The sequence below is a fragment of the Telmatherina bonti genome (assembly GCF_933228915.1).
Source record: "Telmatherina bonti genome assembly, chromosome: 13".
Taxonomy (NCBI): Eukaryota; Metazoa; Chordata; class Actinopteri; order Atheriniformes; family Telmatherinidae; genus Telmatherina; species Telmatherina bonti.
In genome coordinates, this window is record NC_136611.1 from 16,661,310 (window position 1) to 16,677,307 (window position 15,998).

The following is a 15,998-nucleotide window of genomic DNA, read 5'->3' on the forward strand; positions in this document are numbered from 1 at the left end:
AAAAAAAAAAAAAGGTTTGGTTCCATTATACCAGCCCCAACCTCCCATTCCCAACCTCAAAATGCACCTTAATGGTCTCATTATAATTAATTGGCACTTTAAAAGAAAAAAAGTTATAGAAACAGTACCCTTAACATTAGAGATATGAAATAGAAGTGTATTTTGGACTCATCTCGTAAAAGGCAGCCACTTGGTTCCGATGGCCATTGACTCTTCAAGACATTCCCATGACCTAGCACAACCATTGATTTGCTACTCTGAAATGTTTCCAGTACACAGCAATACTTTGGACTTGGTTGGAAACCGGGAGGGTACAGCTAGCTAGTTGACATATAAGGCTTGTACTGAAGATGCTGTTGCAATGGCTTCTCCTCAACACCAAATCAACTCCATTTCAACGCTTGAAGCTGATAAGTGATTAAAGAACTTGGATGATGACATGACTTAACATCCGAATTATGGGAGCACTGAAAGTAAGTCAAACATACAAATCAAAAGGAGAAATTTGAATGACATGATGATGCAAAACCAGAGACTACAGCACTTGTTTAGCAGTTTTTCAAAGTTTGCTGAGAGAAAAACAAAACAAGTAGACAGCTCAGAACAATGTAATTTTTTGTACTTCCTGACCAAAACACATTCCACGCATTAAATTTTTTCTTTTTTTCTTTTTTTTTTGCAAAAACAAAACTCAATAAAAGACATATAATAAGCACAAGCTTGTTGAAGTCTTTTAGCTTGACTTTTATATTTTCTACTCTTTCAACTGCTTTCCATATTGTCCATTGTTACTGTACCTCTGAGAGTCTGATTAGAGGATCTCATCTTGATTCGAAAAGCAGATAGCACAATACAGGTGAGAAAAGAAAAGGTAAGATCTACATACAATCACTTACAGGTTTGTGAGCACTGGTACAGTGCAGAGGGTTTGACAAAGAGTTTAATGTGGATCAAAATGGGTGAAAACAGTTTTAGGCTGATGCACCAAAAAAATGGCAGGTGGTTTAAGATTGATGCACCAAACTGGCGATTCAGCAGTGATATACCTGTGCATCGCGGTGGCATATCAACAGTTTTCAGACCGATGCACCACTGGAGGCGTCAGCTGCAAAGTCTTAGGTGTGGTCAGGCCACTGTGTGGACACCTTCTTGGATGCGATTGCACATTTATAACCCCATTTATTGGTGAAACAATACCAGCCAAGAATTAAACTGTTTGTAGACTCTCAAATAGTGAAAAAGGCAGAGTTTTACTGGAGAAGCACAATTTTCAGTATTCACTGAGATAGGGCCTTTTCGAAACACTCTAGAGTATTAGGGCACAGGGCCAAAGACAATCTATATATTATATAGCTTCATCTATATCCTTATGAAATTACTGCCTCGTCATTGCTTGTTAGTTACAACCCCTGGGAGTTGTTTCATGGCTAGAGTCCACTGATCATCTCAAAACTCTGGAGCTAACAAGAATCTAGTACTTTCTGGTGCTGGACTAATATAAACTAAACCCTCCAACAGTGGTTAGGAGAGTAAAAGGAGTTGGGTCAGCTCAGCATTTTTCTATTACATGAGATAATTCTCTTGTCACAAAACTGAAACAATAGTAATAAGAAAAAAAAATCTTTTTTTTTTTTTAATTTTATTTTTTTTAAACATTTCTACCAAAATAATCCCTCAAACAATCACAAGAACAACAATAATAAAGGGGAAAAAAAGTCCAGCCCCCACCTTCTCTGCCCTTTTCTCTTGTTGCACCTCACCAGCATGGTTTGCAGAAGGATAAGAAATTCCCCAACACAATTCCACCTCTTTTTGTTTTCATTAGATACAAAACAGACACTCCTGTAAACACCCAAGCAGAAACTGAAAACAGAAAGATCTATGTACACAGATATCTATCCTTCAACTGTTTTTCCTAGCCACAATGTATTGTTCAACCACCCCATGACATACTCTAAACACTGCCTCCACATTCTACTCTTCCTCCTGAACCAACCGCATCCACAGTAACTCCTCATATGGAGGTACCCCTGTCTGGATCATTGCCATATCCAAAGTTGGGTCCTGGACCTGTGGGCTGGTAGGGGATAGAGGACATTGTTTTAATGGGGCTGCGGAAGAAGCCTCCATTGGGGGCCCTCTGCCTGAAAGGGCCAACCCCGCCAGTCCGGTGGTCCTGGAGGCCGCCCCCGCCACCGCCACCAAAGCTAGCAGTAAATCCAGCGGCAGCTTTGGCAGAGAGGCTACGGCTTAGGGTCTGGATCTGCTCAGGGATGAAGGTGGTAGTGGTGATGTGGGTGTTGCGGAAATCGCTGATCTGCTCAAGCGCCTGGCGGGCAGCAGGCAGTGCATCCATGTCAAGGGGTGTTAAATCGACGGAAGAGGTGGAGAACTGCTTGTGGGGGCTTTCATCCTCGGTGCACAGGCTGTTAACCCGGCGGTGTAGGTGCTCCAGGTCGATCTCCTTATCGTCCTGCAAGTGGTAAGGGGCAAGGAAGGAGGAAAAAAGTGAGGAGATAGTGACAATGGAGAATGGAAGGACAGACGAGACATTAATGGCAGGGACAAGCAAATGTCAAGAATATGTAATTGATTAGAAGAAGAAGGAGAAGGCGAAGTGTTCAAAGTTGAGGCCCCATTGAGGAGAAAACAACAGGAGAGAAACAAGATACAAGAGAGTTGAATATTTAGAAGGAAGAAGATGAGGATAAGAAGGACAGAAGTTGGATAAAAGAAAGCAGGGAAATAATGGGAGCATAGTGTGAAGGTAGCACATATACAAGTGTGAGGAAATTAGAGTTCAATGAAGAGAAAATAGCAGTGTAATTGTTGAAGAAATATTGTTAAAACAAAAAGGACAAGATGGGTTGAATTCATTTTCAGTAACAGGGATGCCATCCATCAAGTCAGAAAAAAGGAGAGTACAACGAAATGAAAACATTTGAAAGATGATGGACATGGCCGATGGTGACATGATGATGAAGTCAAGACGATGCAAAATATGGCAAGTCAAAGGTGTTAGAACAATTAAAATATATTAAAGTCAAAGTGATTGTAATAATTTGAATGACACAAAATACAGTATGAAATAAATGTTAGATGGTCACAAAGAAAATACGGATGTAATAGGAAGAGGGGAGAGCGAAAGGAGAAGAAGGGAAAGATGGAGGGAGGAATAGAGAAGCACACTCTGAGCTGTGGTCAGGATATTGACAGAGAGAAACATATACACACTTCTACAAGGTCTTTAAGGGGATGCAGATAATCTGGAATACACAGAAAACACACTGCCATCATGCTGTGTGTTCTGCTATTCCAGGGCCTTAGCTCTAATGTTGAGCAAGCATTACCATACGTTAACTAATATAAAACTTCAAAGGTAAATATAATACTATGGAAAACAGTCCAGATGTTCAACAATGCTTCACTTATGTTCCTTTTTGTTTGCTAGTTTATGTCACCACATTGCATTATAGCCATTGTCCCAAAAACATTCACTTTGAGATGGACATCTCATTATTTTAGGTGAATTTTTTCCAGGCCATAATTCATTTTTAAAGTGCTAATATCTAATTAATCAGTTGCATCATACAATGGAGATGATTTTATAATGTTTAGCAGTCTTAAAGATCTTACCAATTTAAAGCACAAACGTTTACTTAAGGTTTAACTTAACAGAAGTTAACTTAATCTTAAAGTAAGTTAAATGAAACTTATAAAAATGACAAAGAATACATTATATGACTATTTTCACAGAAATAACTTATCTACTAAAAGATGGTAACACTGAGTGAGAGGTGTTCATGCATTTACTGCAGATGGTAAGGTGGGCAGTAGTGCATGGTAGCTCATTTTGCAATGAATGAGACGTAAAGTGGTGAGGGGATTCAGGTGAACAGTGGTAATGGAAGAAAGTGGTAGAAAGAGTTTGCAAACTTTTACATTCTCCACTCATTTGTGGCAATGTGCTTCAGGGATTTGTGGTAAGTTTCAGGTTGTTTTTGAAGGGTCTCGTAGGAAGGTAGGTGGTGGATAGAGTGGGGTGTCAGATAAATTGATGTTTCAGATTTAATGGTGATACTGTTTGGGTAAAGTCAAAAGGGTTCTGTGATAATGGGAGTCAGATCATTAAGGGGGTAAAGACAGATTTACTGACCGTATCCTGTGGGTCTGGGAATTCTGGAGGGGGCTCTGGCCTTAGTGTATGCAGCTCACAGCCAGAGGGGGACCAGCAGTGGTGCCCCCAGGTTACCATCTAAAGAGGGGCAATGGGAGGAAGGAGAAGACGAACGGGCACTAACGTTTGGAGTGAAACTGTCCTAAACACAGCAAGTGTTTGGAGGAGGAAATATCAAAAGTGTAGATTTGGTGTCATTAGAAATGAAGGAAAGTGAAAGAAATGAGTGAATCAGAAATGGTCTGCCTGCTTGTCTGTGAAGAAAGTCTAATGGGTAACTACAAGATAATAGTGAGACAAGAGAAGAGGAAGATTTAGTTGGCAAAACCTGACGAACTACAGTGTATGTGGGAAAAGTATATTTTCCTCCATTATGATGCCCACTGTGGCATTATAAAGAAACAAAAATATATGTAATTTAAATATAAATATATTACTGCAATATTTTATGTATAACAATATTAATATTGCAAACTAACTGGTAAAAGACGATGCTCCCCTTTGTCTTTATTGAAGAGACAGAACCCTCTAGTGGCAGCCTTGTATTATTGCACACAGTCAGTCAGCAGCTTGCCTGGTAAACAAACTTTTAAGAAGAGGTACATTTGGTCCTAGCTTTTTTATTATGTAAAAAACTAAATTTGAAGCCAGCTTTCTGATGTCCATTTCTTAAGAAAAGTTATCATTTGCACATCTTCAAACTTTACTTCTCCTTTTATTTTTTGTTTCTGATGTTCTATTGTATGTATAACCTTGGTGTAGGAGGTGAAGTGGTGAAGGTGGTCATTCTCATTTTGGGGGTGAGCTCAGAGGGGTTGGTGGGTTCATAGGAGTGCTGCACGATCAGGGCACAGGGAATGTCGCAGCATGCTGGGGGCTGGTAAAGGGTGGCCGTGGGGGCAGAAGTGTTGGTAGTGTTGGGGTTCTGGCTTTGGGTTTGGCTTCCCAGGGCAAGAGGATGCTCATTGGGGCTGTGAGGACATGTATCTCCAGCTTGCCTGGCAGATGGGCCATCTGCCTGTGTCTGGTGTGTGGATGTGTAAGTGTGTGAGCAAAAGAGTTGGGAAGAGGGAGACAGATAGAAATAGGTGATGTGGAGAGAAAGTTGGAGCAGTTCATGTATATGTTTGTGTGTTTGTATGCATGCAAGTTAAGAGAGAAGATAAAAACAGAGCCAAAAAAAAGGAAAAATAAAAGCCAAACCGACACACAGGCAGACAAACAGCAGACGGGCGGAGACAGAGAGGGGATGAGACAGACAAGATCAGGCAGATTTGAAAGATGGTAGGGTGGAGGAGAGAGAAGTAAATTAGAGAGACAGATGGGTGGGGGGGGGGGGTGAGCGAGAAAAAAGACATTGCAGTCAGTCAGCACACACTGTTAAGCAGGTCGCTGTGTTGTGTCCTCAGAGAGACATTCACACAGTCGTTATATACCTGGAAAGGGGAGATGTTTAAATGCCATTTTGTATTGCTCTCTCCCCTCGCCCGCTACACCCCTCAACACAGAGTACTTATCTACAAAAACAAAACAACAAAGCAATATGAGAGCTTTGAGCCACAGTGACAAAAGATCATTGTGTAGAATTAGAACAAGAAGAGCCATTCATTTGCATCCTAATTTCAGGTTATATATCAGCTTTTCTATGTCCTCTAAAGACATGCTCTTCTCATGCTAATTCTACATGGACTTTATGATAAATCAGACATGATCAAAACCACAGATGTCACCATTATGGAAGAGTTCTGACAATGGCACTTTTATTTGAACTCATTTTTACTTTTGGGTTTTGGAAGCTGTGATTAATTCCAAAGACAGAACTCCTTCATGCAAACCTCTGGTTGAACATATATAGGCCAAAAGGGGTAAAGCAATACAGCCACCATCCTAATAATGAATGTTGGGCTTCAGACACTCATCTGTGAACTGCTCGTCCAAAGTATTAAGAGCACCTTATAATTACAATTGTATCTCCCCACCTTATCACCCTCCCAAAATGAGTGCAGATGCTTCTGAGGACAGTAAACATACAAAAACATGTGATACATAGGAATTAAAATGTCAGTAAAATACATATTTTTGTATTAAATAAAACAAATCTATAAATTCATCTATTACTGAAAATATCAATAATGTAAATGAAAGACTACACATCCTGACATAGTCTTGCAGGGAGACTGTTAACACACATATCCCTTTTTTTCTTTTGTGTGTAATATTCTTCTCAAATGTGCTTAGCATGTTACAATTTTTATCATTGGATCCCCACATTAGTCAGCTGTGTGTCTGTGTGCATTTGTGCTTGTGAGTGTGTAAGCCCGACAGAAATACTCATAAGCAAACTGTTTAGACCATGAAGCAGGCTCATAGATAACAATGCCAGCCATTCCACGACACAGAACTACAACACAAATACAAAACACTGACACATAGCCCACAGTCAAAAGCAGTTAAAACATTATTGCAGCATACAAGTATGAATGTCAAGGCATGTACACACATATACAGAATGTGATTGCGCATGTTTTAGTTTAAACACAAGAAACAGAAATACAAAGACTGCTTAGTATTATTAGTGTTTGAACTGAGACTTGTGGGTTGTGTGCAGAGAGCATGTATGGGACATGTGGTGGAACAATAGAATTTGATGTAGTGATGTACAATGATTTGTGCCAGTGATTTCTGATGAAAAGTAAATTGCATCCATAAACAGTTCATGTATAATTGAGAGCTATACAGGCAAATTCTTGATTGCAGCTGGTGAATGAAGGAATGGACAAGAATGGAAAACAGACTGAGATCATGGAGCATTTTTAGAGCAAACCAAATAAAAAAATACAGTAATGGGCTTCATGACATGATGTATCTGTGCACTTATTTTGATGCAAGCCTGACATGATGAAAGAGCTTGACTAAATATAAGGCAGATTTCAGACATATGCATGCAGGTGAGGGAGCAAACTCACTTATGTGTGGTGTGAAAGTGTCCATATTGGGGAATCTGTTTTCTCAGGCAGGATAAACTTGGACAGTTTGCGTTCAGCAATCACCTCTAACCGGGGAGATCCATCTCTTTATTTTAATAACATGACTGAACTTTGGGAATTTGCTGAGGGAAACATGTAAATTGCCATGAGGCTGATAATGATTGCTTACATTGACAACCTATATGCTCTCACTTTGCTGGAAGCAGTCCTCGTGACAGGTTGGCAAACCCAATGAATCTTTCTGGGGCCTGTGCATCATACTAAGTCAAGTTTTTTATGCCCATGCATAAGCTGTGGGCCACCAGCTCTCCTGTTTTATATGGAGCTTGTAAAACTCCACCGAGAGCCACATGCTTTTGGCTCAGCATTATGGTCTCAGCGGATCCAACATTTGCAGTGACAGTAATATGGATGACATCAAGTTCTATATTTAAACTGACACAGAGCAAAACATCTGCCATAGTTAATTACAAGCTTTATGGCTGGCTTCACTTTATTACCGTTAGGAAGCTGGATGACTTTAAACACAACTAGACTTACTCTACTGCCCATGACTAAGGCCAAGGCCAAATTACATATGGAGGCAGAGATTTCCCCAGCTGATAAATTCGCAGCACATGCAATTTATCTAATTAGTCACTTTGAAGTTGACTTAAATTTGCCTTCTTCCCTCCACTGAGTCAGGACATGCTGCAGTGGTCCCAGCTTGACTCTCCTCTGTTCTATTCTTACAGCTGGTTACTCATTTGAAAATATTCTGCACAGATGGTGATAGGAGATCAAAGTACGACATCCACACAAGGCTATTTTGAACAGAGAGAAGACATAATATCTCAAAGAAATTTGTAAAATGTGATAATATGAGATCTTTTCAGGTGCTTTTTCAGACAATTTTAGAACTCATGAGTGCACAAAATGTGTTATGTTTATGGGGAAGTGGTAAGTGAAAACATGTTAGCTTGTAATGAACTCAGGAAATATATTGAAAGTTACATAACTGTAAAAAAAGAGATGCTTATGGGGTAAACTTGAGGGCAGCATCTCCATGAAGTCACCCTTTTGTGGAAAATAATTACAGCAGTGCAATAAGTGAAAATAGACCTTGAGAAGGAAGTTCATGTTTTTGTTACTTTCTCTTATGCACAGAGTCTGTGCTTGTAAGAGTATTGGTTCCAGGAGGTTACACTTTGGATGAAGCCCGTTTGATTTTGATGTGGGAAAGGTGTAGGTGTGAGATTTTTTAGATGCTGTTCAATGATCTGAGAAGCATTTCAGGCTCAGTGGTTGCTCTAAGCAGGCCCTGATATGTACCAGCAGCAATCAATAGAGCTGTGCTCTCATAGGATGGAGGATAAATGTCATGGGTCAACCATCAAAATCAATCACAGCTGAGTGAGCAAACTTCATTTTCACCATGGAAGCACTTAAAGAGCTATTCTAATGATGGTATAACGTAGGACCTATTAGTTTGGCTTCACTGGCTACCACACTAATAAAAATAATACAAAAGAAATCACAATATATCTTAGAAATTACATCCCACCACTACTGATGAAAATAAAAATGAGAGTTTTTATGATAAAAATGGAGTTGCAGTAATGAAAATGTATCCACATGTGGCTCCGAAATCAATAACAGTGATTTCCTTTTCTTTTACTGCCTGATGCCTTGATGTGAAAAACCTTGAACAAGAACTACAAAGAGAATCAAAGACTACCACCATTTAAATCCCTGCTGTCCCTCCAATTCACTGACGATGTTCCACTCCTGCGCTCAGTCTGGGGTTGATTCCACTGGCTGCTCTTCCTGGCAAATGAAGATAGCGGGGGGCGGGTGTGTTTGTTTGTGTTGCAGCTGAACCACACTGTGCTTAACATGACTTTGGGTTCAACTCAAGGTTTGGTGTCTTTGTGGCTGCTCAGTAGCAGACATGACTACTGGTCTGAATGACAGATTAAAGCTGCTAACTAAGCAGGGGGTTGGAAGTAGGGGGCATATGCTGTGTTTAAGAGTGAAAAAAAAAAAAAAAAAATGTAAACAAGGAGACATTTGCAAGCAGTTGGGTGCCAGTGCTGCATGTGTTGCAAAACACAATCTCAAAGTCACATGTTCAGAGTTGATTAGAAACAGCGGACCTTTAATCATCAATTGTTGTGGAGAAGGGCCTAAAAACTGATAGCTATGTGTCTTTGCAAAGCATAATTAAGAGACACAAGCTCTGCTTCAGTTACATTCAGTAAGATCCCTACATGATGTCAGGCACCATGCTTGGACAATATCTAAAATATTTAACTTGATTTATCAAAAAAGTTACATTGTATAAAAATTATGACAGAAGTATAATGGAAAATAATTCAACTAGTTAGGACTATAGTCTAAACATGCTTTTTTCCATTAGGGAATGCATTCCGATTAAATTCACATTAGTCATGATGAATGGGGAAGTTGTACAAAAAAAACCCCCAAACAAACAAAAAAAAAAAACCTACCTAAATCATGTGGACTCTGTGCAGAAATTTATTGCATCTGTTTACATAATTACTAAAGTGCCTGCTCATAGCGTCTGCAAAGCTTTAAACTTGAACTGACTGATTCTAAGGAGAAAAGAAGCAGCATGGAAGGCAAATTAAATTCAACGTTTAAATAGATCAATGAACAAACAGCCCAGAGGACATGTAATAAAGGCAACTAATCATCCACTACTGCTGATTTGTTCCAAGTAGTTGCAGGTTATTCATTCGACTGTAGTAGGAAAAGCCATGAGAAACTTCCAAGTGGTTTGTATTACAGTCTTGTGTTCACTAAAGGGATCTCAGCTTATCAAACGCATCATTCAAGTTACAAACCACTCATCTGTCGACACTAGGAAAGGAAATGCAATTCTGTTGTGGCATATTTCTGCACTTTATTTTAGATGGTCATTCCAGTTATTTCAGCACTATTCACTAAAAGGTTAATGTATCTTTTAGAAATTTTAGTCATGTGGTAATGCAATCATTTTAGTAATTTATCATTTTCCATCCATTTAATCATTTTACTCTGACGGATAATGGAGTTTTCACACTGAAACTTCTCACTAAATTAATCTCCAGGTGACTTGTGATATCGTATTTTTTTTCTGAAAGTTACCTAATCTCTTGCTAAACGGTCCAAAGGATAGCCACAATTTCCATTCATTTTCTTTTTGACATTCCTATGATTTATTCTTCTGTATTAATTCACATTATTATGAAACCAAATATAAGGAGATGGGATGGATGTCTTGTGCTTATTTCTAGATAGAATCACAAGGTGTCAGAATTGTCAAAATTAGCATAATGGCAATCTTTTTTCCTCCTTTGGTAATAACATTCATAATACATTATTTTGGACTAGTCAGAAAGCTTTTCTTCTGATTGACAGTAATATTGGAAGAAGGACACACAGTTCAATTAATAGGTTAGGAAACTGTTCCACATTAATTCACTTAAGCCATTATCCACAACTTAACCTTGACCTGCCTTTATCAAATAGCTTCCCTTTGAAGGGAAAAAGCAATTGTTTGAAGCGGAAGTAATTTACCTGATGGCAAAAACATTTTCTGCCAAAAATTAATCGGTGCTGCTTCATGCCCTGGTCTAATTTGTTACGACGCATAAATGATTAACTCTAAACCAGAAGTGAAAATATTATTTCACACATAATTACATTTCTTTCAGTTCATCACTGGCATGTTTTGCATATTAAATTCGCTACACTTTGCTACAATTTCACAGTTTTGATTAAAATTAATACCATGAGCACTTTCTTCCTCTGTGTTTTGGTAAACATAGCAGTAGGCATGGGGCTTGCAAAAAATGTCTGCGTGGAGAGATGGATTGCAAGCTGATTCAAATTACTCTCCTTTGTGGATTTAAAAAAGAAAAAACGCAAACAAACAAAACAATGACTATGAGAACTACGGCCACTGTGAGTGTGAAGCTCCTGAGTTTGTGAACATGTGAATCATTAGGTGAAAAGCAACTAAACATAATTCCATTTGCGTTTTCTGTGAGGATGCTACCTGTATTGTCAATGATGGTGCAAAAAAAAAAAATAAGTAGACAAAAGTACTGCATCACAGTAGACGGCAGGGTTCCAACCAGAGACAGATATTACCAGAGTTACTTTGATTGCCTCAAATGATCTTCCTGCTGAGGTGATCATCAGTGCATAGCCTGATTGGATATTTCATATGGTGCTGCTGCAAATTTAAAAGGTGGAGTGCTGCCACTGCTTGTTAACATTTTTTTCTTTGGAGAGAGGTGGGTAGGGGGTGGGTTGTGAATATAAACATCTATGTTTAACACACAGAGTCAGTGTTTCTGATTCTGCCTTAGTCTGTAGCACTCCAACAGGCCCTTAAGCTGTTTTTTCTTGTATTCTGCCTTACTGTTTTCACATACACACACATGCGCACAAAGACTTTCTGGAAGGAAGAAGTGGTTGATTACTCTGTTAACATTTGCATCATTTCAAATGAATCAACAACTTAAAAGCAAGATTAATCATTACAACAGGTGAGATTTCGTAGGAAACTAAAAGAAGATGGAAAATAAATGACAGAGAAAATCAATACTGGCTATTTCATACTTAGTAAATAAAAAAAATACTGATTAAACATCAAAGCTCAGAGTTTGTTTGAATAACTGGACCAATTGCTGTTTCTTTAATGTGCACATGAGTTTAATGGATATGATTATCATATTTTAAATTAGATACCTTTAGCATCATCATAATTGACAGTACTGTAATGAGGATTAGGAAAGACTAACATGAAAGATAAATTGACGCCTCTCTTCAATTAAGTTTAGTTAAATTTGCTGCTTAATTCTCTTCACACTTAGATTCAATTTGCTTTTGGCAGAGAATATCTAAGTGGTTAATCATTTTATTAATTTGATGGTAACTCTAACAGTATAAACAATTAGAATTGCATGACAGGAATCTTTCCAAGCTGAAGTTTCCATTAAGATTATGATTCTGGGTTAAATTAAAATTAATACCATATGGCCTTGCAGTGTAAATCACAGCTTTATACAGAAGTCAATGCAAAAGAAAAATGACTGAACGACTTCACATTCTGTTCAAAAGCCTAGTGGCAAATACAGTCCCTGGATGAGCGGTCAGCAGTGTACTTGCTACCGGTATATAAATTTAGTATATGTGAAATTATCCAAGGTTTGTCTTTTAATAGATTGACATATTATCAGTATCTTACCTTCTTTGTAACAAAAACAGGTCATATATTTCTCATGTAAAGATTTGTAGCAAAAGAATAACCTAAACTATCCATCCTGCTTCTTTGCACTACTTTTTTTTTATTACCGAGATCCGTCTACTGATTATATACTAGCTCATATCTTGTCTAAACCCTCTCTCTAATTCCATTTCTTCTTTTTCGTTATCCCTTACCACCCACCCCCATACCTCCTTAGACGGGACTCTGGATCCCTTCCGCCGTGACCACCAGCTTTCGACCATGGCAATCAGGCAGGAGAGCACCACACCAGCTGCCAGAACGCAGAAGACGCCAGCAAAGCTGTGAATATCCAGGGCATTGCCACGCTGTCGTGTCTGGACTGAACTGTAGAGGTCACAAGGACTGTCCTTGGGCCACCACTTGAGTTTCAGTACATCCATGTCTCCATTCTGCTGGAGTTCCAAGATTCTGGAATATAAGACAAAGACAAAGGCACATAAGCAGAGAGCCATGTCAGTATGCAGCCACAATTCTCAGCCATACTGAGAAAAACTGCAAACTCATAAGCCCTCATATAATGAACTAGGAAATTAATCAAACAAAACACTCATAAGTAAGTGAATACACAGATGAATGAGCAGCAGGCCAGAAACAGTGTTCTAAGTAAGGTTAATCAGGTAATTGAAGGTGTTTGAGAGCCATTTAAAATGATTACAGTATATAAAAGATTTTCACTCCCTTCAAAAACAGCCATGGAAAATACATGATCTGCACAAATAAATGACACAAAACCCAGCAGTGCAGCTTTTGCTGCAGCTGCTGTAACTCTTCTCTACCATTTGATGGCAGTATTAGCCAGCTGAAATTTGCCGTTATCCATGACAACCATATTGGGCTGTCAAACTCATTATAGCTAACATTAATATGTTTTGCAGCACAGTGCGAGTACACTGCCACAATGTCATTATGCAGCCCAGCTTTAGTCGCACGATTGATGGCTTAAGAGAGGATACAGCTCAGAGGTTGATGGGGTCCCTCTGTTAGTCTTCAGCTTATTATTTAACTGGGTCGTTCGTTTTGGTTTAGAGGAGAGCTGCAGACACATGGAGACCAGCTTACAGATGTTTAACAGGTAATCTGCTATGGAATGAGGGGCACAGAAAAAGAGCAAGATACACAACAACGACAAAAAAAGACACACTTTACTCTAACAGAAAAGAATTAGATGAAAATATTCAACCATAAGCAAACCAAGTTATGGCAATGCCTGTAAAGATGCAACGATAAACACACACTCTCAAACAAGCCATTTCAAACCTGACTGCATGCATCCCAGACCAAGCTTAATAAGGATCCATATACATTGTAGACACTGAAACAGATTTTTGTAATGATCTGTAAAATTTTGTTGGAATAAATTCCCCTGGCAGTTTTCTTAACAACATGACTGACAGAGCCTATCTATCAAGTTTTTTTTTATTATAAAGAACACACAGAAAAGACAAAAAACTATCACAAAATGTACAATTTATTCATCCACAACAAGGACTGGGAAAACATTGATCATTTTGATGTGAGTCAGTTAAAGAGGTTTAGCATGTTATTTGGTGGACCCATCCAGGGACATACCCTGTCACTTCCTGAGCTTGTGGGTCAGAGAAACTACATGGTTAGAAAGACAATGCCATTCTAACTAGTGATCATGTCTATCACTTTGGCTCAGAGGGATTCAGATTAGCCTCACAACAAAGCCTTCAAACTAATAAAGTCCAAATCAAAACATAACTAATCTGTATTCAGGAAATTAGAAATAAATGGTAAAACTGACCTATTTATACCTTGGTTGCCATCTTGAAAATAAAAACATAATTTCAGGTATAAAGGGCATTGTGCTAAAGCGAAATTCCATTTCCTGTCTCATGTCAGGTTGAAAACAAATCTGTCATAATAAAACAATAGATAGGAGTGAATAAATTAAACCCAGCTCGACAGTTTTCCCTGAAGTACCACTGAAAACAACTTCCATTATGTTCATTATTTCGGGCTGGCATCCATATGGAATCCATATGCCCACCCTTAGTCTTAATCAGGAGATCATTGACTTGCTTTACCATCCATACATGCTTTTCTTTTTCTGTGCTTTTAGAGGAATTCCATGTTTGGTTGGTATCAGAGTTAGGGAGAGAAAGTAATCACATACATTTTTTTTTCTTTTGTGGAACCATCCAACATTATTCACAAAATGCAATGTAAGTGCCATATGTGCCATAAAGATGCGTTGCAGTAACTTATTTTGATTAGCAGTGGTTTTCACCCCACTACTAAATTGCAAATTCCAAATTTGTCCAGTGTTTTTCAGGCAGTAGAATTATGAATACTGAACTTTATGCGAGTTGAGGGGTATGTGTGTTTTTTTTTTTTTCCTGAGTTTGCTTTTTGGGTTTTTTTTGGAAGGTCTGGCACTTTTGATGTCTCTTTCACTTGCAGATAATATCTCTGGATACGGTGGATCTGTGAAGTCCCAGGTCTTTAAAACATATCTCTGTAACCCTTCCCAGAATAAAGCACCATATTTCGTGCTTTTTCTCTCCGTTCTAGAATCTCTTGATTCTGGCAAAGTGTGCTACTGATGCAACCTTTTTGCAAACTTCATGTGTCTGAAAATCCTTATTTTATTCCCAAACATGGACATATCTGAATAAAGAAATTTTGCTGATACTCTCCTTAGCAGAAGGGAAACTATAACTCCTGGGTATAATTTCAATCTTGCGCCTGACTTTGTGAACCGAATTCTAACACAAAATGTTATATTGCTTATATTGAAAGAAGCTGCCGGATGTCTGCTAGTGCAATGCACAATGAAAAAAGTATCTAAAAATATTAAACATATCAATAATGTGATTATCTGACAATGACAGATAAAATGTATTTAAACACAGATGTTCAGTAATGCTGGTATTTGTATGTGATGTGAATACAACTAACCAATACCCAATAAAATATCAAAAACTGTTCGTAGTCACCAAATAAACTTTAATCATGAACATACACAGTACTTTCATAAAACAGTTACAGCTAATGCATATTTTAAATTATGTTTGAAAAGCTGCTTTACAACCAGTTTACATGTATCCAAGAAAATTCTGATTTGCAAAATGTAAAAATACTGTTTAACTGGATGTATACATCAGAGAGTGGTTATATTAAATATTATTGATGGAATGATGAGCTGGTGACAAGATGGGAAAGTACTGAATTTAGAACATTAAACATAAGATGAACAAATCACTGTAAGCTAAGCATCAATGTTACTAAGTTTAAATGTTTTTAAATACTAAAAAAAAAAAAAAAAAAAACTACAGAAATCCCATTCTGGTAGACTTTCTTTTTGTTCCATTAAGTTGGGGTATATATGCAAACACAAACCCCTGCTGTGGTAATGATCACTTATCACTGTAGTTTACAATTTAGTTTCACACAGTTGGTATTGATTGGCCCTTTTGCAACAAAGTATAGTTAAATCCTGCATCAACTTGTGTTTAGTGCTTATTGGTATTGTTGCTGATTTTTGAGTATGACTGGAAATCCGATTCAGTTTAGTATTAGAAGCAAA

General features: G+C 38.2%; 1 protein-coding gene across 1 annotated transcript in view; it reads right to left on the reverse strand.

Annotated features, from left to right (window-relative positions):
* Window positions 1-2,014: 2,014 nt before the first annotated feature.
* grid2 (glutamate receptor, ionotropic, delta 2) overlaps window positions 2,015-15,998 on the reverse strand; it is a gene marked incomplete at both ends in the record, with an annotated part of 511,062 nt that continues 497,078 nt past the window's right edge. The window contains 2 exons of the mRNA XM_079250826.1: window positions 2,015-2,473; window positions 12,613-12,853. Coding sequence (XP_079106952.1) covers window positions 2,015-2,473; window positions 12,613-12,853 — 700 coding nt within the window. The remainder of the gene's footprint in view (window positions 2,474-12,612; window positions 12,854-15,998) is intronic.